This window comes from Pan troglodytes, chromosome 15, assembly GCF_028858775.2.
Source record: "Pan troglodytes isolate AG18354 chromosome 15, NHGRI_mPanTro3-v2.0_pri, whole genome shotgun sequence".
In the NCBI taxonomy this organism is placed as follows: Eukaryota; Metazoa; Chordata; class Mammalia; order Primates; family Hominidae; genus Pan; species Pan troglodytes.
In genome coordinates this window covers 75,826,903-75,849,329 of record NC_072413.2, presented here as the reverse complement: position 1 = coordinate 75,849,329, position 22,427 = coordinate 75,826,903, and the positions used below count along the sequence as shown (strand labels likewise).

The 22,427-nt window shown below is 47.2% G+C and overlaps 1 protein-coding gene across 7 annotated transcripts in view; it reads right to left on the bottom strand.

Moving 5' to 3' along the window:
- ADCK1 (aarF domain containing kinase 1) overlaps nucleotides 1–22,427 on the bottom strand; it is a 133,619-nt gene that overhangs the window by 35,724 nt on the left and 75,468 nt on the right. For 5 of the 7 annotated variants that reach the window (XM_054666194.2, XM_510098.8, XM_009428205.4 and 2 more), the window contains one exon: nucleotides 11,246–11,404. The exons of the other annotated variants lie outside the window; for them this stretch is intronic. In XM_054666194.2, the coding sequence (XP_054522169.1) occupies nucleotides 11,246–11,404 (159 nt within the window). The remainder of the gene's footprint in view (nucleotides 1–11,245; nucleotides 11,405–22,427) is intronic. 7 annotated transcript variants of the gene reach the window in all.

Sequence of the window (22,427 nt, the reverse complement as noted above, 5' to 3'; positions counted from 1 at the left end):
AGCTGTCACTCTGTAGCCCAGACTGGAGTGCAGTGGTTTGATCGATCACAGTTCACCTCCAAGGCTCAATTGATCCTCCCACCTCAGCCTCCTGAGTGGCTGGGATTACAGATGTGCATCACCATGCCCAGCTAATTTTTTTAATTTTTTTGGAGAGACAGAGTCTCACTGTGTTGCCCAGGTTGGTCTCAAGCTCCTGTCCTCAAGCAGTCCTCCTGCCTCAGCCTACCAAAGTGCTATCCCATTTTATAGATGAGGAATTTGAGGCTCTGAGGGGTTATATGATTTTCACAAAATCTGCCCAGCAAGGAAGTACCGAGCTAGAATTCCCCCTGGGAATTCCACAGCCAACTCCACAGCCCTTGCTCTGAAACACTTAGCTCAACTGCTGCTGTGGCTGCTCCCCAATCTGTTCTGCTCTGTTCACAAAGCACTGGGAGGGTGCTGCAAATGTAACTGTCATTACTTTATTTCTTAATTTGAATGTTTGGTGCTTGAACATTTATAATACTATTTTCTATACTTTCTGTACGTCTAAAACGTTTCATAATAAAAAACTAAATTGGAATAAGAAAACAAGGCTGGATAAGACAAGAGGAGACAGAGAGAAGGAATTTGACCACTTGGATGAAAAGCTTAGATTTTTGGCAATTTGACTCCACTGTGGATTCTTGAGTGACGACATGTTAAGAGGGTGTTTTAGAAGATGTATCTGGCATTCAGGGGTCAGTTTAATGATGTGAAATTAAAGAAGGGCCTAGTGATCTGTGCACAGCATACCACAGCCCCTGCCATGAGCAGGGACACAATCCTAAGGCTGCCCCACCACCAGGGCCCTGGATTTGAGATGGGTGCCCAAGTTCCTGGATGATGGCTCTGTAGTGGGTGAGCAAGGGTGATACCAGGGACATAGGAGGTGTTCCAGAATTCTGAGAGGGAAACAGAAGGGCCCTGATCTCCCATAAGCTCTCCTGCTGGCATTCGAAGCCAGGCCTGGGGAGAACATTGACTGATTGACCCAGTAATTCTTAGTATAAATGACAGTCCGAGTTACCTGAGAACAACCATCTCTAACCCTGGCTATAGCAGATGGCAATAAGAACTAACAAGCTGTGGGCCTGTTGGTACCAAAAGACCTTCCCCTTCCCATCTTTCCAGAAAGACTTACTGAGCCCCAAATAAAAGCCTTGTCTCATGCTTCTTTTTGCCCTGTTCTGTGATATTTTGCCCAATGCTGTGTTGGCAAAAGAAATCAATCTAAAGCCAGACTATTAACTACAAGGCATTTACAGCTTTGTTTTCAAGCCCTATGTCCTGGGTGATGTACCAGACGCCATTCCAAAAAGAGTCATCGCACCGTGTTATCATGCTCAATTTCTACCAAAACTTCTTTTAATTACATTTGGCTGTAGTTTAATTTCTTTTGAGTTTTGTCTGGTCTTTCATGGGCTAGACCTGTGACCTTATGATAATTGATTTAGTTTATGTTTTGTTTGTATCACGCAAGACTAGAAGGGAGAGGGGGCAACAGAGAGGCCTGGAGTGTATGCCTCAAGCCCTGGCACCTGGGCACCGCAGCCTCCAGACATCACATCTCGTCACAGTGCCCTCAGATGGCCCTTGGCAGCAACCAGAGCAGATGCAGAGCAAGTGAACGGGAAACAGAAGTGATTCCCCCAGGCCCAGGCGGAGGCCAGCCATGCCATCTAAGTCACCTGAATTCCACTTTTCTGGGCTTGGAATGCAGGCAAGAAAAGCTCTCCAGCATTTTGTTCCAATCTCAACTCCAGAGGGTCTCGCCCGAGAGGGGCAAGGAAAGGGGCCACAATGAGGCTCTCTCATTTGTCCAATCAATATTTACTGATTACCCTCTAGGTAATTACCATAGGCCAGACTTGGATATGCACAGAGAGCTACCTGTAGCCCAGTGAGGTCTCTACTTGGGGGTGAAGCTTCTGGCCAAACAGTAATTCCTCATCATTTATTGTATGGTCACTGTTTTTTGTGGAATTTTTAATTATCATTGATATCCAAGCAGCACTGAAAGGCACATTAAAGATTTTCCAGTTACTAATCAATTACATAATTAGTCATTATTAATACTATTCATTATTATTAACACTTGGTAATACCTGACATCATTAATCATAAGCAGTCAATTATATTAACTAATATTAATTGCTAGTAACTAATTAGTAAGCTAATTCATAACACAGAAAACTTTACAGTGTTCATCGAACTGGTTTCTAAGGCATCCTGTGGGTTGTGGGTCACTTCCTTGGTTACTTAAAATGAAGGGGGTTCTTTGAATAGAAGTCAGTGGTTCTCAGATTTATGGAATGTCATCATCCCCTTTATAGGAGGTCACCAATTTTAAAACTTGATACCCGCTACGAAGCCCAGAAAATGAACATACATAATTTTGCACATAATTCAAGGGGTTCACCAACCCCTTGAAATTCAGTGGGTGGGGAGGGGGTCAGGTTAAGAGTCGTCAGGTTCAAGTAGTTCGGGCTGCTGCCATTTTACACTTTTCTTGGCTGAAGAAAGTAAAATAAAACTCAGTTTCACCGTCTGGTTTCATTCAACTCCCTTCTTAAATGAATCTACTTAGCCCACCTTAAGCAGATTCATTTCAATTTTTCTTTTTGACAACACATGCAATCAACTAAAATAAAACAGGTGTTGTTATCAATTTGACTTTTTGATTTTTCTCCCAAAATGCATCTTCTCCATAAAATTCTTCTAACAGCCAATGTTTTCACCAGTGCCTACCACCTACTCAACACTCCACAGATGTTTATTGAATACTCACATGAATGAATGAATGAGTAAATGAATGAACAAATGAATATTTCAAAGAGTTTGTCTGCTTCTCTGAGATAATTATATGTTCACATGTGTTATCCAAAGAAAATGAGTTTTTCTATTTCTGAGGTTTTAGTGGAAAGAGCCATAACTTCTGAATTTGGGGGAATCGTAATTTCAGAATGCCTGAGAATTCTCTACTTGATCTAGAACCTTATGAATCAATCAAGGTATATTTAAAAATTAATACTTCCTTCAAGGTAAAATAATAAGACTATCTTCCTATAGGGTCATTGGCTTGCAGGAGGAAAAATCAATCATGGGCCACACAGAAATATAATGGAAAAAATGAAGAGTCACACATAAGTTTGAAAACTAGTCAATGGGCCAAGCGTGGTAGCTCACGCCTGTAATCCCACCACTTCGGGAGGCCAAGACGGACAGATCACTTGAGATCAGGAGTTCAAGACCAGCCTGGCCAACATGGGGAAACCCCATCTCTACTAAAAATATAAAAATTAGCCAGGTGTAGTGGCATGTGCCTGTAATCCCAGCTACTCAGGAGGCTGAAGCAGGAGAATTGCTTGAACCCAGGAGGCAGAGGTTGCAGTGAGCCTAGGTCATGCCACTGTACTCCAGCCTGGGCAATAAATAGAGTGAGACTCCATCTAAATAAATAAATAAATAAATAAATAGAAAAAAAAAAAACAAGAAAAGAAAAAGAAATAAAACGACTGACTGTTATTTACAATAGCAAAAGAGAAAGGGAATTATCATTATTTAGTTCCTACTACATGCCAGGCACTGTGCTACGAACACTTTACACATACACTTTCATTTAATCCTTTTCTTGCCAATTTTACATAGTAGAAAACAGGAATTGTCAAAACAAACTCTGACCTGGGCTTTTCTTGTTCGTTCTTTATGCAGCCCTGCCTCATGCAACACAACACAACGACATAGGACAATACAATAGGAAGCTCAAGATAAGGCAGAGAAGGAGCTTTGTAAACTGTAAAATGCAACTGGAAATGCAAGTTACTGTTATCAAGTTACTGTACATTATAAAAGAAATAATGTTCCATGGGAAAACAGCACACTAAGTAGAATGCCTGTACCGATCCAAACTGGTAAAAATGAACGTTCAACAAGGATCGAAAATCAATTCAGAGTGATGTACATAGCTTGCCATTCACGGGGTTTATCTTTGTTCTGATAAGTTATTAAAGTACACGCTTTTTAGAAAACAGATTTATAGGGTGAAGAGAAGTTTCCTTGGGTGGCCCACGTCTCTGGATATTTTTTAATAAATATTTTAAAAAATAAAATCGCTGTTGGATTCTGTGCCGACATAAACATTGCCTAGCCACCCACTGTTCAAACAACACATTTAGTAAAGAAACAAGATGAGGCTGGACGCAGTGGCTCACGCCTGTAATCCCAGCACTTTGGGAGGCCGAGGCAGACAGATCACCTGAGGTCAGGGTTTAAGACCAGCCTGGCCAACAAGGCAAAACCCCGTCTCTACTAAAAATACAAAAATTAGCCAGGCGTGGTGGCAGATACCTGTAATCCCAGCTACTTGGGAGGCTGAGGTAGGAGAATCACTCGAACCCAGGCAGTGGAGGTTGCAGTGAGCCGAGATCGCACCACTGCACTCCAGCTTGGGCAACAGAGTGAGACTCTGTCAAAAAAAAAAAAAAAGAAAGGAAGGAAGGAAGGAAGGAAGGAAGGAAGGAAGGGAAGAAACAAGATGGTAGACAGAATGCACTGAAAATGCTGCTCAGAAAAGGTCAAAAACATGACTGCCATGGGTTTTCACTTTTTGAGACCCTTGGGATGGGCCAGATGACATCAAGCAATAGATCAGATTTAGTGCTCAGGCCAAAGAGTCCCACCCCAACATAGCCGAGCACCTTGGGGCCCAGTAGTGCATGAAGGGCATAGTACTTGGCAATGAGTTAGATTCCTTAGGGTGAGAGGGCAAGGGAGTGTTCCTCATCAATTCAGAAGCTGGAGAAATAACTGGGAGTGATACAGGGTGATTAGGACCTGGAGATTATGGTAGTCCCCCAGCTCAGGGATCATCTGAGTCCTACCCTGCCCTCAAGCAGTGAGAATGGCAGTGAGATATGGCCCGCTAAGCTCCCCAATATTGTGGGTAGAAAAGAACTGCTGCAAAGCCAGCCCGCCAGCAGACGGATGGACTATGCTTCATCAGTTCACCCCCTCCTGCTGAATCATTATTCCAATCTCTGGGCCCAATTAGTCTGGCTCTGGACAGCCATTCAAATCAATAAGAGTCACTGGCCGTGCATCTAGAAGTAGAGTTGCCCCAACTATTAAAGGGACAATATCAGGTGATAATGACAAAGCTGAAAAAACATCCCTGGCTCTGCCTTTTTCTTTTGTGCAAAGTCATCGACACCATCAGATTCACTGAACACCATTTACTGAGAATCAGCCTCCCTTCCCTGCCATCCTTCAACAGTCTATCCTAGAGGCTCTCTCCCCTCTCCAAGGGAGAAGGTTCACAGGAGACACAAAACTGCCAGGTTCACAGTAGACACAAAACTCTAGGGTAGTACATGCTATTGGAGGCCAAACCAACAGCCATCTCCCCCATCATCCTGGCTAACACAACCCCAAGTTTGTACATCCTTCATGTCCTTCAAGGATAGCAGGTCTGAGAAGGTGAGTCATGATTGGTTTAAGCCAATCAAGGTGGTCTCAGTTTTCTTGCCAAGACTGATTTGGGAGTGGGCATTACTTCTGGACAATAACAAATGAAGGGAACTCTGATAGGGATCTTTTTTTTTTTTTTTTCTGATAAAGAATATGAGGATGTCCCCTACTTGTAACACCAGGAACTGTTGCAGCTGTGTTGGGACTATGTGCGGTGCTCGCTCAGGAGGGCGAGCCAGGAAGCTGAGATAGCAGAGTGAAACACGGAAAGAGTCTGAGTCATTACAATGAGGTGCTGGGCTGTCAGCCTTGGAACAGCTGACCCAAGTTCCAGACATCTTCACATGTGAGATAATATGGGTTAGTATTAGCTATACCACTTTCAGTTGGATTTTCTGATTCTTAGAGCCAACTGAAAGCATCCCAACTGACACAACCAGTAGTCACCACCCCCTTGCTCTCAAAAGTCTCACCCCTGTAGACCTCTATCACCCTGTAAATGCACAGTAGTTATGAGTTTGGGTGTAGAAGGTCACCTCTTAAGATGCAAATATAAAGAGGTTAAGCCTATCAGTCACTCTCTTTACTGTGAATTGCTTTCATCAGATTGCTTTCCTCTTAAGACCAGGCTGTGATCAATTATGGGGCAGAGGAGAGTGCACAACAGTGGGAGAGAAGCATAAGGGCACACCACACCTGGAGTTGGCATGAAAGGAGACGTAGAGGCTATGCAGAAAAGTAGCTTTTCCTCCTCTCTGTCCCTAAGTTTCTGGTAGCCCTAAATGTCCCCTAGAAATCATTCTTCAAGCCAAGAATGCTTAATACCTTTCTGGGATTGTCATTCCTAAATATAAGACACCATTTCGGTCTCAACACAGAAAAACAAAATATTCACTTCAAGTACGAGCCTTCCAGTTGGGCCCTTCTTGGTTTTGTACCAGAGAAAGACCCAGGCAGGACTTTTCCCACCAGAGACGAAGCCCAGTGAGATGACAGTGTTACCCAGTGCTGCTGCTAATCCTGACGGTCCATGGGGTGGTGGCCTCAGGCCTCCATTCCAGCTGTTCTCCTGAAGGGTATGAGTGCGGGTCTCAGGTTTGCCTTGTGGTCCCAGCCCCAGAACTGCCTCAGCCACTACTAAGGAGCCACTCTGTACTCTGCACACAGCCTGCCAGGCTGTGCTTCCCAAGAAAAACATGTGATGCTTATCTCAGGGAGGAAGATGCCAAATCTTTATTACTGCTATTATTGCTCTGACCTTACAGCAACCATTACTTAGGGAGCCAGCAAGAAAACGCAGAGAAAAAGTGACAGCTGTCCTCCCTGTCCAAGTGAGCCCTGATGGCTTTACTACGCAGAGGCAGCTTCCTGCCTGACTCAGGAGTGGCTTCTGGGATTCAGGAAACCCTGGGATCCTCCAAGTCTCCCAGGTCTCTCCTAGCTATGGCTGCTCCACAGCTGCTGACAGGTGTGCTAGAAAAATCAGGTTTGTAGGTGGATGCTCAGGGCCACCCGGCAATCCTGCTCTCCTGCCCTGGTCAGCTCCCTTTCCACTGCACACAGTAGCTGTTCCAAACCTTCACCCACCTTGAGTCTCCAATGCTACCTTCTACCCCCTCATTCTCAGCAGATGGTCTTACCTCCCACTTCAGAGAAAAAATAGAGGCTATCAGGCTGCTACACACTCTGCTGCCCACTTTCCCTCCCCCTCTCCTCTGCCCCACACACTCATCTGTACCCAGCCTTCCCACCTTCCACTGGGCTCGAAACAAAGGCTAAGGTTTCCACCTGTGTTCTTCATTCCCAGTCGCTTGAATCTCCCTTAGGACTTGATCTAGCAATTACTTCTCTCTGCTGAATCCCCAACCTGCCCCCTTCCCCATCAGCTACGATTCCACTGAAGTCTCCTCAGTATTTAATCCTATGCTCTGCTCTGACCACTACCCTAACTCTCCCAAACCTTCCACAGCTAAATATTTGAAAACAGTACATTCTCCATGAAGAGTCTCCACTTCCTTGAGTCTCAATTCTTTTTCACCCTGATCAGGCCACTGTAGCTGCTCCTTCTAACCACCCTAAATCGCCAGATCCAAAATACCCTTTCCAGTGCTTTACTGATTTGATCTCCCATATGACAACGTTGAGGAATTCTGGCAGACTATGTTTTCCAAAATGGCTGCAACAGTACCTCCCATTCTAATTCACTTCTAGAACCTTGCCACTCTCCCATTAAGAGGTAGAGTCTATTTCCCCAACCCTGAACTTAACTAAGGGGGCCTTTGTGACTGCTTCATCCAAAAGAGTAAGAAAGAAGTAATTCTATGTAGTTTCCAAGGCTGAGTCATAAAACTGTGATGTACTTTCAGCCTTATTCTCTTGGGCCACTTGCTCTTAGAACCCAGCCGCCATGCTGTGAGGAAGACCAAGCAGCCATGTAGAGGTTGATATGGAGAGGAACTAAGGCCCTGGCCCACAGCCCCAGTTAAGCTCCCAGACAACAGCTAGCACCAACTTGCCAGCCAGGAAATGAGCCACTCCAGCCCCCAGTCAAGCTACTCCAGCTAGAGCTGCATAAAACAGATGAGTTTCTCTACCAAGCCCCGGCCAAACTGCGAATTCACGAGCAAAACACATGACTGTTGTTTTAAGCTCACTGTGTTTTGAGGTGACTCATTATGCAGCATTAGATAACTAATATAGTGCTTTCATCTTTAACTTTTCTCCACTGAATATAGCAGCATTGCTCAATCCTGGTTTTCCTCCAATCTCTCTGACCATGCTTTCTTAGTCCGATTCATGAACTTATCCTCTTGGGCTCACCCCCCAATGTTTTGCACAGTTTTTTTTCCTTGCCTTCTTTCTTCTTCTTCTGTTTTTTTTTTTTTTTTTTTTTTTGAACTCTATATACCTTCTCTAGTGATCTTAACTACTCCACCACATTCATCTATCAAAAGTATCTTTACTCACAAATGCTGAATTTGTATTCCAGCCTGGATTCCAGATCAACAGGGATATCCCTATCCAAAACTGCCAAGAGCATTATTTTACCCTACGTGGTTGCTGCATTGACCATTTCACTTTGTTCTGAGAGGCATCCCGATCCCCTTACTCTTATAAGAACTTCCATTTCCCAGGCTCCCTTGCCAACTTGCTGCCAGCTAGGTTTTGCCCAGAGGCAACACTGAGGGATACTGGCATACTAGGGGGGCAAGAGGAGATGGAAACTCTTCTGCCTCAAACAGCATCTGCGGCTCCCACTCCCAAGTGACGGGCCCTATGTCTGTGATCTGGCTCCCAGGGAACAAGTTCACCACAGTCTCAGCTACTACCTGGTGGTCCCTGCCCCTGGGCACTAGAGAACTACATCTTCTCTTTGTCCCTCTGCCTTGAGGGTGGCCTTGGCTTCCTGCTGTTGGCAATTGTCTCTCCATCCCATTTGGCTTTTTGGCAATTACATCATTTGTAAACTCCATTTTCTGTGTTAAATTCCCTGTTTGAAATACACAGAGCAAGGTATTTTCCCCAACTGTACCCTGACTGATAAACAGTTGTCCCCCTTCTCTATAGTTTAGCTTTCCAAGGTTTCAGTTATCCAAGGTCAACTGTGTCCTGAAAATAGGTAAGTACAATACAACAAGATATTTTGAGAAAGAGACCACATTCACCTCACTCTTATTATAATTATATGTTATAATTATATTTTATTATTAGTCTCTTACTATGCATAATTTATAAATTAAACTTTATCATAGGTATGTATGTGTATTAGTCTGTTCTCACGCTGCTAAAAAGACATACCTGAGACTGGACAATTTATAAAAGAAAGAGGTTTAATGGACGCACAGTTCCACATGGCTGGGGAGGCCTCACAATCATGGCAGAAGGCCAAGGAGAAGCAAAGGCACATCTTACATGGTGGCAGGCAAGAGAGCCTTTGCAGGGGGACTGCCCTTTTATAAAACCATCGGATCTTGTGAGACTTAGTCACTAACATGAGAACAGCATGGGAAAGACATGCCTCCATGAATCAATTACCTCCCACCAGGTCCCCCCCACAACATGTGGGGCTTATGGGGGCTACAATTCAAGATGAGATTTGGGTGGGGACATAGCCAAACCATACCAGTGTGTATAAGAAAAAACAGCGTATATAGGGTTGGGCACTATCTGAGGATTCAGGCATCCACTGGGGGTCTTGGAATGTATCTTCACAGATAAGGGGGAACTACTGTATATAGTTAAATATACCTAAACGTAATCACTTAAGCCAGAAACCTAAGATATTTGTCTCCTTCTCATTCATACCAGTCCTTGCCCCCACCCCATGTGTAAAGCTGATCACAAATCCTGATGATTCTGCCCCTTGAACCCATCCATCTCCCTTACTCCCATTACACTCCTCACTTCACATCATTTCTCTCTCAGACCCATGCAGCAGCTCAATTCGTCTCCTGGCTACAGTCTTTCTGCCTTCCGATCCATTCTCCAGACTCCCAACAGATTTTTATTTCTAATGCAAATCTGATCATGACAGTCCCCTGATTAAAATTCTTAAATGGTTCCCCACTGACTACAGGAAAAAAATCAGATCTGCTCAGATCCACAAATATGTAGTGAGTGTTGACCATATATACCAGTCTACGCCTTAGCCTGGAATACAAACCCCCCGTGTGCTGTCCTACCTACCTTCCCAGCCTCATCTCCACTTCGAGCTCATACCATCTGAACAGGTTGAAGTTATCCAAGTACACTCTGTCCTCCAAGCAGTCAGGCCCTCACACCCGCGGGGCTGTCCTTCCGCTGCCTGGCTATCTCAAGAGTCACCATCTTGCTGCAGCCCCCTTGGTGCCCCATCCATCCAGGCACAGTGCTACATGGCACTGTGCAAACACGCTGTGACTGTTTACACGCCTGTCTCCACTAAATGAGGATTACCCCAAGATGAAGATGGGGCTCACTCACTCTCATGTCCCCAGCACCCACCTAGCATAGGGTGCAGAAGACCCTCAATATATGCATCAAGTTTGGTTAGAGTTGAAAGAATAAACTAAGAGTCCAGAGTGAGGAAGTGGAGCAAAGGAAGGGAAACAAGAAAAGGAAGAAAAGGGACATACTGACAAATTAAACAGATTGCTGACCTCCCCATAGGGGGTGATGGCTACTGACTCAAGCAGTGGCTGCTCAGCCCCTTCCGCCCTTACTCTGAGCACAGAGCTAGAAAACTCCACTAAGGGTTTTCCTAGGACCGTTCAGACACGTGAATTTCTTCATTCCAAATAAGTACCAGAGAAGCAAACCTGCAACCTGCAGAGATGTTTCTATGTAATCTGTATGTCATTTTTATATCCCTGTTGACCACATGCTCCCTTTTGTTACAATTTAACAAATTAAGATGTAATTTTGCCTATCCCTTTGGTAGACAAAAAACACACCTTTGGTTCAGCTCATTTCTACAACATCCCTTCCCTGAGGTCCCCTTGGCCCCTAGCAGCCACTTAGTGTGTTCTGAGACCATCACAGGCAGTTTCTGGGAACTCCAGGGACAAATCGAGAACTAACCCATGCTGCCACAGGGTTTCATGGTCACGGAGCTGTCATAACACCTCCTCTGTCATAATCTCAGCTCTCCTCTCCCTCTGCTGCTTGAAGGGCCACACTCCACTCACCAGCTTGAACCAGTTCCACCTAGGCGGCCTGGATCCCAGGGAAATGTAGACTGAGGACACAGGAAGGAGAAAGGGAGGGCTCTCACCTCCATCAGGAGAATGTCCTTCGAGCTCTGAGCCCGCACCTTTGGGTGCTGGACCTTCACAGCCACCGTCCGCCCATCATGCAGCACTGCCTTGTGGACCTGGGCCAGGGAGGCAGTCCCCAGAGGGGTGTCATCGAAGCTCTGGAACAAATCATGGATCTGTCGGGAGTGGAGAGAACAGAGCAATGAAAAAGGTGACGCAGTTCAGTGAGAGGGAGCCAGGAAGATGGGCCAGAGTCAGGGCTGCCTAGTGCCCCCAGGACAGATTTGAGAGAGAAAGAGAGAGAGAGAGAGAGCGTGTGTGTTGTGCATGTGTGTGTGTGTGTTGAGACAGAGTCCCACGCTGTCGACCAGGCTGGAGTGCAGTGGCATGATCTTGGCTCACTGCAGCCTCCGCCCCCCAGGTTCAAGCAATTCTCCTGCCTCAGTCTCCTGAGTAGCTGGGATTACAGGCATGTGACATCACACCCAGCTAATCTTTGTATTTTTTAATAGAGATGGGGTCTCAAATTCCTGACCTCAAGTGACCCGCCCACCTCAGCCTCCCAAAGTGCTAGGATTACAGGCGTGAGCCACTGCACCCAGCCTCCAGGACAGATTTTTGTGCTTTATCAGTTGTGTACTAGCCCAGGGTCTTGCCTGGTCCTCCACTGCTGGACATTCACGGTAAGCATACAGAGGGAGGGGGACAGAAGACGTACATGGAAGGCGCATCCTCATACTCGTGCACGGGCCCCTAAGCACCTCCATCAAAGGCCAAAGAAGTGCTCTTCAGAACTGAGCTTTATCTGCCCATTGAACTATCCACCACTGTGCCTTCTAGGCTCTTACATATGGACAATCCAGCATTAACAGAATGTGGGCCCGGGGCAGCCCCAGTATCTCAGGGATCAGACAGAGGATGTTTCCATTCTACCAACCAGGGGAGCTCAAAGAATCCTGGGCAGAGGCTCCAGACCAACAACCACCTTTTGTTCCGGCCTGAGCAACCCCAGGGCTGCAAGCCAGAACTCTGCTCTAGGTCATCACCTGCAATGCCACTTGAAGGTAGGCCTGGACAAAGCCCCTTGCTTTTTCTGTGCCTAATTTTCTTTTTCTATGAAGTAGAAAATATACTCCTCACTCTTCCTTCTTCTTTCTTCCTTCCCTCCTTCCCTCTTAGAAATGCCATACCAATATTCCTGACGGAAATAAAATTCCCTGACTTGAGTGGTCACACCTACATGGTCCAGATCCAAATATTCTGCCAACTAGGAAAGAGGCCCCTAAAGGTCTTTTCCAAGATTGGCCAAGGCTGAAATCCTAATCCTCTCCATTTCTTTAAGCCTCTGTGCAGCCTCACAATCCTGGAAAGTCCAGACATGTGCACACACATGCACAAGCATGTATAGTTGCCTGCTCTCCTGGCCCACCCTCCTAGGCCCTCATGCTTTGAAGTCTATTCAGTCTGCACAGCCCTTCCTCCCTCTGTCCCTGCTACTGCAGCAGCCACTCTGCCCTGCCCCTCCACTCCTCTCCTTGGACTTCAGATGTCACATGACCCACAGCCACCATCCCACCCCATCTGCTAGGCTACACCATCACTTTCCTAATCTCATCTCATAAATCACTCCCTCCAGCCCTGTCATCATTGTTGTAGCTTTCACTAAACTCCATCCCCATTTATCAACAACCTGCCCAGATGAAAGGCCCAGGCCACATGAGGAAAGGCCTACGCTTCTCTGTCAGGAGAGATGGGTATGGGATTCGCTTCCCTGGCCCCCTTCATCCTGGTTGGTTTGTTATTTGTGTCTCTCCCAGCGTCTGGTTCTCCCTGCTCCCCCAAAAACACACTTGTCTTTTCTCCTCCTTCGTGAATTCTAGACTCCCAATGGCAAAATTCTTCCCTTGTCATCCACCCAATCACCCTGAGTTTCTCAGCATAAGAACCCTTTATCTTGGGCCTGGGTTTGGGATGGGGAAACAATGGGATCATCATCTCTATAAACCCCATTAGGACATCAGCTCCAAGTGGGCAAAGATTTTTGTCTGTTCTGTTCACTGCTGAATTCCCTGCAACTCCCTAGAACAGGGCTGGAACTAGTTGGTGCCAAACAAATTTGTTGAATGACTGAATCCACTATTCCACTGGAGAAGAACTGAATCAACTTTTTCTTCCCTTTGAAATGGCTAGACCTTCCTGTCCCCACATTCCTATGAATCCAAAGACCTCAAACATGGAGCTTTCCAAAATAGAAAAAGCACACCTGTTCCTCCAAGGCAGGTGTGAGGCCCTGGCCTGGCCAATCAGGACCCTGAATATCTCTGGCCACATGCATTAGTTCAGAGATGTACAGGTAACTCAACTGGTCCAATCAGACTCAATCATTTTACTTTCGTTTGATATAGATGTTTTTCTCAGTTGAACCTGAACATAAAAATATAAGCCTGGGGTAGAACTGCTGAGGGTCACATAGTAGCAACAAAGAAGAAAGCAGAGTACCAAGAGAAAGAGGGAGTGAACCCGGGCCACGGTGTTTGAGCCTCTTGATCCAGCCATGCCTGAGTACCCACCCTATGATTCCTTTTCCTGCTTAGGTCAGTCTCAGTTATCTGCCACACACAACTGAAGGGTCTCTGATGGATATAGTGTTCTCAGGCCCCAGCAGGGATAAGTGAAAAAAACACAGACCTGGTGCCCAGGCCCCCCACAAGACCCAGTAAATGTGAGTTCCATCCCTTCCCCACCCCCTTGCTGGGACAGGGACCCAGGAATGGAAGGGAAGGCAGAGCCTCGGCAATGTCCCCAGCTGTTACAAAATGAGATCAACACCAAGTCCCTTTGCAAGCCCTCTGGAGTTCCTGAAGGAGCACCAAGCAGAGGGTTTTCTGGAGCAGAGCTGTGAACTCACACCCTCATCTCTCAAGCAGCTAAAATGGCCCAATCTTCCCACTGAAAAGGGATTTGGGGGTCATCTGACATCAATCCTTACCCCAAGCCTCCACCTGACTCCCAGGAACATGTGCTCATTGTCTGAGAAGGACAACCAGTCTTCAAGCCAGTGTCATTGCAGGGGCACTGCAGAGTCATTGCAACTGAAGAGTGGCATGGCATCACTAGGGCTGTGTAGCAGGAACAGCTGCCAAGAGCACCCCACAGGGAGGTGAGGGAAAGAAAGAGCTGAGGCGAGCAGATCCTAATCTCCAGGGCGAGAGGAAGCCTGGTCCACCACATCCCCAGAGGACATGAAGGAGGCCTCCCACAATTCCCCATCCCCACCAGGGGAATCAAGGGGGCCCCAAGATACCACCCAAGCCCAGTGGCCAACTCAGCACCCTGAACAAGAGCCAGCTGTGAGGACTTGCCCACATCCCCAGTTCCACCAGGAGAAGCAAAGATAGGCATGGGGAATGAGGATGCACCCCTCACTGGGCACCAGAAACCTGTCACACAGACACCCCACCCCACCACCTCCCCAGTGTCCCTGCAGCCATCTTTTCCTTCTCTATCAGGAAGCAAGTCACACGCCTACACCCTCCTGTGCTTAAGCAAGCACACACACATACACACACATGATAATTGATTGCTAGTGGATGTTCCTAGCTGGCTTATAAAAAAGGTAATTAAAGATTGGTGCTGCAGCCTGTAATTAAATATGAATAAAGTATCTCTAAATGGAACCTTGATTCAAAGTGTTCAGTGGAAGTACTTTATGCTGATAGATGGTAAGGAAAAATAGACCCTGTCCCGAAAGCAGAATTATACCCCCCATGCAGCTGAAACAAACACCACCCCCCTCCAATCAGGCCTCGTCCCCCAGCCCTTTCAGCAGAAAACCATTACCAGAAACAAACTGCAGCATTTGCAGCAATTAGATTCAAGCAGGGCCCTCAGCTGCCTCCAGTCACTCACAGAAACTTGCCTCCTTTTCTAAGGCTTTCTTTCCCCTTTTCTTTTTTTCCCCCCGCTCTGGGTCTAGCGGCAAAATCAGTTAAGTAAAACAACTGCGTTTTAATATGACTAGTTATGTGCTTTTTAATTACTGTCGGCCCGTGATTCAAATATATCGATGTCCCTGTCTGGAAAAGGAAAAATAATCAGAAAAAGAGTTTCTCTGGCTTTTTATCGTTTGGTTTCTTTCTCTATGTGTGTGTGCACACATGTGCGAAGGGGGGAAGTATTTGTCATTTAATGAGCAAAAAAGCACGGGGAGGGTGGGGTAAGAAAAAATGTGTCATCCCCTAGGGGCTTGACAAATCTGGGGCAGTTAAGTCCTCAGCAGTCTGGCTTCATGAGCCTGGGAATCAGGAGACCAAGTGACCTCATACCCGAGTCAAAGGGCAGAGTAAGAGACTATCCAGAAACTCCACCCTGCAGAGTCCCATGAAGCCAGGGTACTGGACAATGTTTCCAAACTGCCACACTGAGCAGCCAAGCACTGGCCAAGACCAAAATAAGGTGACAGGAAGTCAGGATCTTCTGGAGAAACCACACGACGCCTCCTGAGGAGTTTTGCTTGGAGTACCTTAAACAGCCCCTCCAGATGCCGCAGCGTGGCCAGCCTCAGGGCCCTCAGGGAAGGGGCTCCCCAATCACAGGATGGGGGACGGCTGAATTCTTCCAAGATGGCCCACTTTCAAATATTCCAGCCTGCTGTTCCCATACTCCGTCACGTCAGGCCGATTTTGGTTTTAGAAACTACATCACCGTATCAATAATGCGTCTCACAAACACTGAAATGCCTGGCTCCAGATGCAGACGGAAGCCTGCCTCAAAGCAGGCAAGCCCAGGCCTAGATGCCAAGACCAAGCAGTTCCCACTTAGGGCACCTGGGGCAGAACCAACTCAGGGCAGGTTACCATGGCATCAGCAGCAAACAACATCTGGCTCCTGCAGTCTCGAGCTGGCCCCCCCTACACCTGGCTGGGTGCCAGCTGCCATCCACTGGAGCCTGGTGAGCAGAGAGACAAGTATCTGTCCACACTAATGGAAGTGGTTGGAGAGAGTTTCACCCACCCTTTCCCACCCCCAGCCTAAGGCAGACACAATAACTCCAGCTATCTAGGACTCTGCAAAACTCAGATGTCTGCCTTGGGCAGAAAACCCACCACCACCTCTCCAACACCTCTGTTTGGAACCCATCCAGTTCTCCCTGTACCACTTCCCAGGGACCTGCCCCAGATACCCCTATATCTTGTCATTGCCCTACCAGCCAATACCTGCTTTTGCTGCAGTTCCTGCCCCTCTCCTTTAAACATGTCTGATTTGTAACCCACCTCTTCAGAATTATTCCTGTATCTTCCAAGGTGACCTGACGGTAACAGCAAGTGGCACAAGCACACTCATTTCCCCGTGATAGCTTTAAAATATGTTCACAATGGCCAGGTATGGAGGCTGATACCTGTAATCCCAGCACTTTGGAAGGCTGAAGCAAGAGGACTGCTTGAGGCTAGGAGTTCAAGACCAGCCTGGGCAACATAGCAAGATTCTGTCTTTACAATTAATTAATTATTAGGGGGGAAAAGGGTGAGAAACCACTGCAGTGTCCTAAGCATGGAAGTGACATGCCCTGATAGGTGTTAACAGAATCTTTTTAGTACCAACTGGATGTTAAAAATTAATTAATTAACTAAATAAAACATGTCCATAAACTTTTAAATAATACTCCTCCCTTTGAGAGGGGGCACCTATTCCCCTCCCTTGAGTGTGAGCTGGAATTAATGATCCACTCCCAACAAAGAACACATGGAAGAAGCGATAGCATGGGACTTCCAAGACCTAGTCATAAAGGCTGTGACGAGCCTCTCACTCGCCCTTGGATTGCTTGCTCTGGGAGAAGTGAGCTGCTTGCTCTGGGAGAAGTGAGCTGCCACGGCATGGTGACACTGGTGCAGCCTGCAGAGGGGTCCATGTGGCAAGGAACCAAGGCCTCCTGACAACAGTGAGCCGTCTCGGAAACAATCCTCCGGCCCCTGCCAGGCCTCCATAGGACTGCAACCTCATGAGAGACTCAGCCAGAGCCTCCCAAATTCCTGACCCACAGAAACTGTAAGATAACAAATGTTTATTGATTTAAGTCACTAAGTTTTGTAGGTGGGACGTGGGTAATTTGTTATGTGGAAATAGCTAACTAACACACCCCAAGCACACCCATGCCAGACATCACTAGTCCATTCCTGATGATCCCAGATGGTGCCTTGGAATCTCAACACAGTGCTCCAGGCAGCCACTACAAATTGACCAGAGTTCATATATGAAATGAAACCAATTTGCTATTCCTTAGCCTAAGCCAATCAGTCAACACATATTTACTGCAGGACCATCATATGACAGGAACCACGTTAATTACATAGGGTGTACTTAACACAGTCTCTGGCCATGAGGAGACGTCCAAAGGCAACAGTCTCTCAGAAAAACACACTTGTATTTTAGCAGGGCCTGCTGGAGACAGTGCTTCCTGCACATTGCTGCTTCCTCCAATCCTGAAAGAAATGTTCGGCAAGGTAAGAAGAGGAGACCTCTGATGTGACCATGGTGATCAGAGGGGAGAACAGGCATGAAGTGTCTCTCTCCCTCCTCACTCCTTGTCTGGGCCTCCGCCCCACTCAACAGCTGCTCTGCCTCAAGGTGGGAATACCCTCACCACCAGCTTCCCACTCAGAGCAATTTATTATAATAAAAATAATAATGGCAATAACAGCTCAAGGACACGCCGACCTTGTCTTCCATGGAGTTTGTGTTCTTTCTGGGGTTCCAAAAGATCAAACTATTGGTTCTGCAGAGCCATTAGCTATTGCTGTTGCCAAGCCGAAAAGAAAATGAAGGGCCAGCAGCAGAACCTGAGGCCCTCCTGACAAGGGCCAACCCCAGAAATTACAAAACTGTTCCTGCACTGAGGCTGGCACAATGCTTGCCAATTGCTGAACGGCCTCCTGGCACAAGGCCATCACCCACCTGGCTCTGTCAAGGGCATCACAGGTCAGACCAAGCTTCTTTCTTCCCTCAAGATGATGACCAGCGGCTGACAGGTAGGGAAGAAAAGAAGCCAGGGGCACCCATACTCCAGGATGGCTGTGTGCACACTCTGAGACACGTCCATCAGCTCATCAGGACAGTCTAGCCTGAGAAGCTGTAAGGCTTGGTGATTCCAGAGCAGGCTCTAGGTCAAACTGCCAAGGCTCAAATCCACTGTACCTCAGTTTCCTTATCTGTAAAATGGTTATTTTAATATTGACCTCATAGGGTCATATGAAACCACATACATAAAGGGTCTAGAATAGAGCCTATAGTAGCCCCCCAATAACTGCCATAGTAGTGGGTGCCTCACATGACACCTCCAGTTATGAGGGCAGAGTGCTACAGTGAAGAGTGCTGGGCACAGAGTCAGCAGTTTCGGGCTCTCAGTCTGCTTCCATCAGTGAGTGTAAGCCACCACCCTCATTTCCCCAGAGACTGCAATGACCTCCTCACCAGCCTGCCCTATCTCTTCCAATCCAGCCTCCACATGCAGCTAGGGTGAGTTTCCCAAACATAAGCTGATCATGTCACTTCTCTCTGCATAAGTCACTACACCAGCTTCCCAGAGCCAAAATCTTGAACATGACCCATGGGGTCTGACCCAGCCTACCTCTCCTGCCCCACCCTCCTCCCTCTGCTAGAAACATATGACCTCGTTCAGCCACCAGCATGCTCTCTGCATGCACCATGGGCCCTTTGCACACAATGTCCCCTCTGGCCAAAAGGCTCCCTTCCCCCACTCATTCTTCCAATCACAGCTGAACCATCACCTCCTCAGAGAAGTCTCCCCTGCGTACATTCTCAGGGTTCATGCACCTTCCTTGAGAGCAATCGCCACAGCTGCACATTTACCTCGTCATATTTGCTTAATCTCCCTCTTCTCTTCTAGACTATAGACATCTGCTTTTGCTCAGCACTGCATCAAAAGCACCTTACACCTGATGGTACTCGGTAAGTATTTCCTAACAGATGAATGGAATTCAGGTTAGATTTCCCCTGTCCTCATCAGGGAGAGGGGACCTTGGGCCCTCCAGCTGATCCAGGGGAGCTGAAACACCTCCCAGAAGTAGCTACAGTTCCTTCACGGTGGCTGAGGGAGCCTCCTAGGTGCTGGGTACCTTGAGAGCTGTGGATGAAGGGACTCTATGGAAATGTTGTGATAATAATGATTAATAAAAAGCAGATAAACACCCAGTGTGGCTGGCCAGCCTGGGAAGCCATCCAGTAGAGCTGTCATTCATTCGTGGTGGGGGAAGGGACAGTCCAATCAGACCTCCCAGTTTAAGCAAACCTTCTGTAAATTGTAGGCCACAGGCACTGACATTTGATAAATTATTCTTCATAATCCACTGTTGGCTATCATAAATCTAATCTTTCAGCATTCCCCATCTTAATAACATCTATAGCCTCACAGGGTGACATATCTATGTCCCTGCCTGTAACAGAGATCTCTAGGGTAAAAGAGACCAGAGGTCCTGGACAGAGTACAGTATGAAGCCAGAGACACCCAGAGCCAGGGCCCAGGCCAGGCAGGTAACCCCTGGGTGATCCAAGTACTGAGGCAATGAGCCAGCCTTGAGCCCCAGAGGCCAAGTGCTTATGCCCCACCACAGTTGAGAGAGGTGGTACCAGGAGATTAGACCCAGGCAAGATGGGCCCTGCACCCAGCACTGCAAGCCTGCCCACGTGAGAACCCACCACCTCCCCCTTGAATTTGAGCTTGGGTCAATACAAGGGAATGTCAGGATATCTTTGCCCTGCACGGACTGAATGCTCAACCATGGGTAGTTCCTTATATCTGGGTAAGGTCTGGTCCCTTCAAAATGCTCGTATGTAATTCTCAACCCTCTCTTGAGGTTAGAGGAGAGATTATTGCCTACATTTTATAAAGGAGAATATATTCGCTATGGATCATTCATTTATCTATCCAACATATGTTTACTAAGTGACTAATATGTGCAGGGCACGATGCTAATCACTGGGCATTTGAGGAGTAAATCCAAAGTGGGTACAGCCACCAGCCTCCGGAGTTACAGCTAGAACTTAAAAGTCAAGGGAAGGAGATAGAAAGTAACCACATAATCACAAATAAAAGTAAAATGGCCAACTCTGACAAGTGCAATGAAGGGAAAGCTGGCACCATAAGAGCCTATGCTCAGGGGCTGAACCTGCTCAGGGAGAGCAGAGAGAGCTTCTCTGAGAAGATGACAAACAGCAGAGATCTGAAGGCTGAGGAGCCAGTTAACTAGCTGAAGAAAGGAAGGAGAAGCTTTCCAGGTGCAGTGTCTCAACATCTGTAATCCCAGCACTTTGGAAGGCCAAGACAGGAAGATCACTTGAGGTCAGCAGTTCAAAACCAGCCTGGACAACATAACGAGACTCCATCTCTATAAAAAAATAAAAAACTAATCAGGCATGGTGGCACACACCTGTAGTCCCAGCTATTTGGGAGGCTGAGGCAGGAGAATCATTTGAACCCAGGAGGTAGAGAAGCCTTCCAGGCAAAGGGAACAGCATGTGTGAACCACGAATAAGGAGAATGAGATACAGAGACTGGAGAGAGCCAGAAATACAAAAGCCAGCAACTCCCAAACTAGGAATCCAGACTTGGTTTCCCCATTTCCCCCTTGGGAAGGGGTCCCCATCCACAGCTCCTGCCCACTGAGGTGAACGCCCAGCCACAAAGGCTCACATTCATTTCTGATGAGAGCCGTGAATTCTAAAACCTGACAAGCTCACCCTCACAAAACCCCAAAGGCCTTTTCCGACAACCCTCAGTTGTTCCTGCATCCACAAAGCATAGCATTCTTCACTTACAGCAGCTCCATTTGCTATCAGGACAGACGTCCTGGGCTTCAGGAGGTAGCAAAATGCCACACAGCAAATGTGCCTAAGCTATGATGCTTGCCTCAGAGCCAAAAGCAAGTAAATACCAAAGCTCTTTGTGTTTTTGTTTGTTTTTGAGACAGAGTCTCACCCTGTTGCCTAGGCTGGAGTGCAGTGGCATGATCTCAGCTCACTGCAGCCTCCACCTCCCAGGTTCAAGTGATTCTCTTGCCTCAGCCTCCCAAGTAGCTGGGACTACAGGTGCGCATCACCACACCCGGCTAATTTTTATATTTTTAGTAGAGACAGGGCTTCACTGTGTTGGCCAGGATGGTCTCGAACTCCTGACGTCAGGTGATCCACCCGCCTTGGCCTCCCAAAGTGCTGGGATTACAGGCGTGAGCCACTGCACCCAGCCCCAAAGCTCTTTGTACACGCAAGGATGTTGCACCCAGTAAAAAGCTTTCTGGATTCACTTGGCATATGATACCAGCAGTGCCCAGGAATTTTAAAGGGAGGTAAACCCAGGCTCCATGGATCTACTGGGGAGACGAAGTCCACACTTGGGAGGTCGGGGGGTGGCAGTCAACATAACTCTACTGGCTCAGTTCAGCAAGCAGAGCAGTGATTAAGAACACTAGCGCAGGGATCAGCGACCCATCTCTCTCTGCCTTGGTAGACCTGTGGTTTACTGGGGCGCATGCTCATTCGTTGACATGTTGCCTATGGCTGCGCTTGTGCCACCACTACAGAGGTAACCAGTTGTGACAGAGAGATGGTATGGCCTGCAACACCTAAAACATTTATTATCTGACACTGTGGTAGGCAGAAAATGAGCCCCCCAAAGATGTTCACCTTATGTGGCAAAAGATACTTTGCAGGTGCCCCAAAGGCAAGGCTTTTGAGGTGGAAAGATGAATGTGGATTATCCAGGTGGGCCCAATATCAACCCAAGAATCCTTACAAGAGGGAGGTAGGAAGGGCAGAATTAGAGAAAGAGATGACATGACAGATGCAGAGGTGACAGGGTAAAAAAGGCAGAGGGAGACTGGAAGATGCTATACCGCTGGCTGTAAAGATGAAGGAAGGGGCCACAAGCCAAGGGAGGCAGGTGGCTTCTATAAGCTGGAAAAGCCAAGAAAAGGGAATCTCCCCTAGAGCCTCTAGAAGGAATACAGCCCAGTCAACACCTTAATTTTCAGACTGCTGGCCTGCAGGATAAGATAATAAATGTGTGTTGACTGAAACCATGCAATGTGTGGTAATTTGTGACAGCAGCCAATAGGAGCCTCATACAGGCCCTTTACAAATTTTACAGACCGGTGATTACAGCACTAGTGTTAGTCTTTTGCAATATCT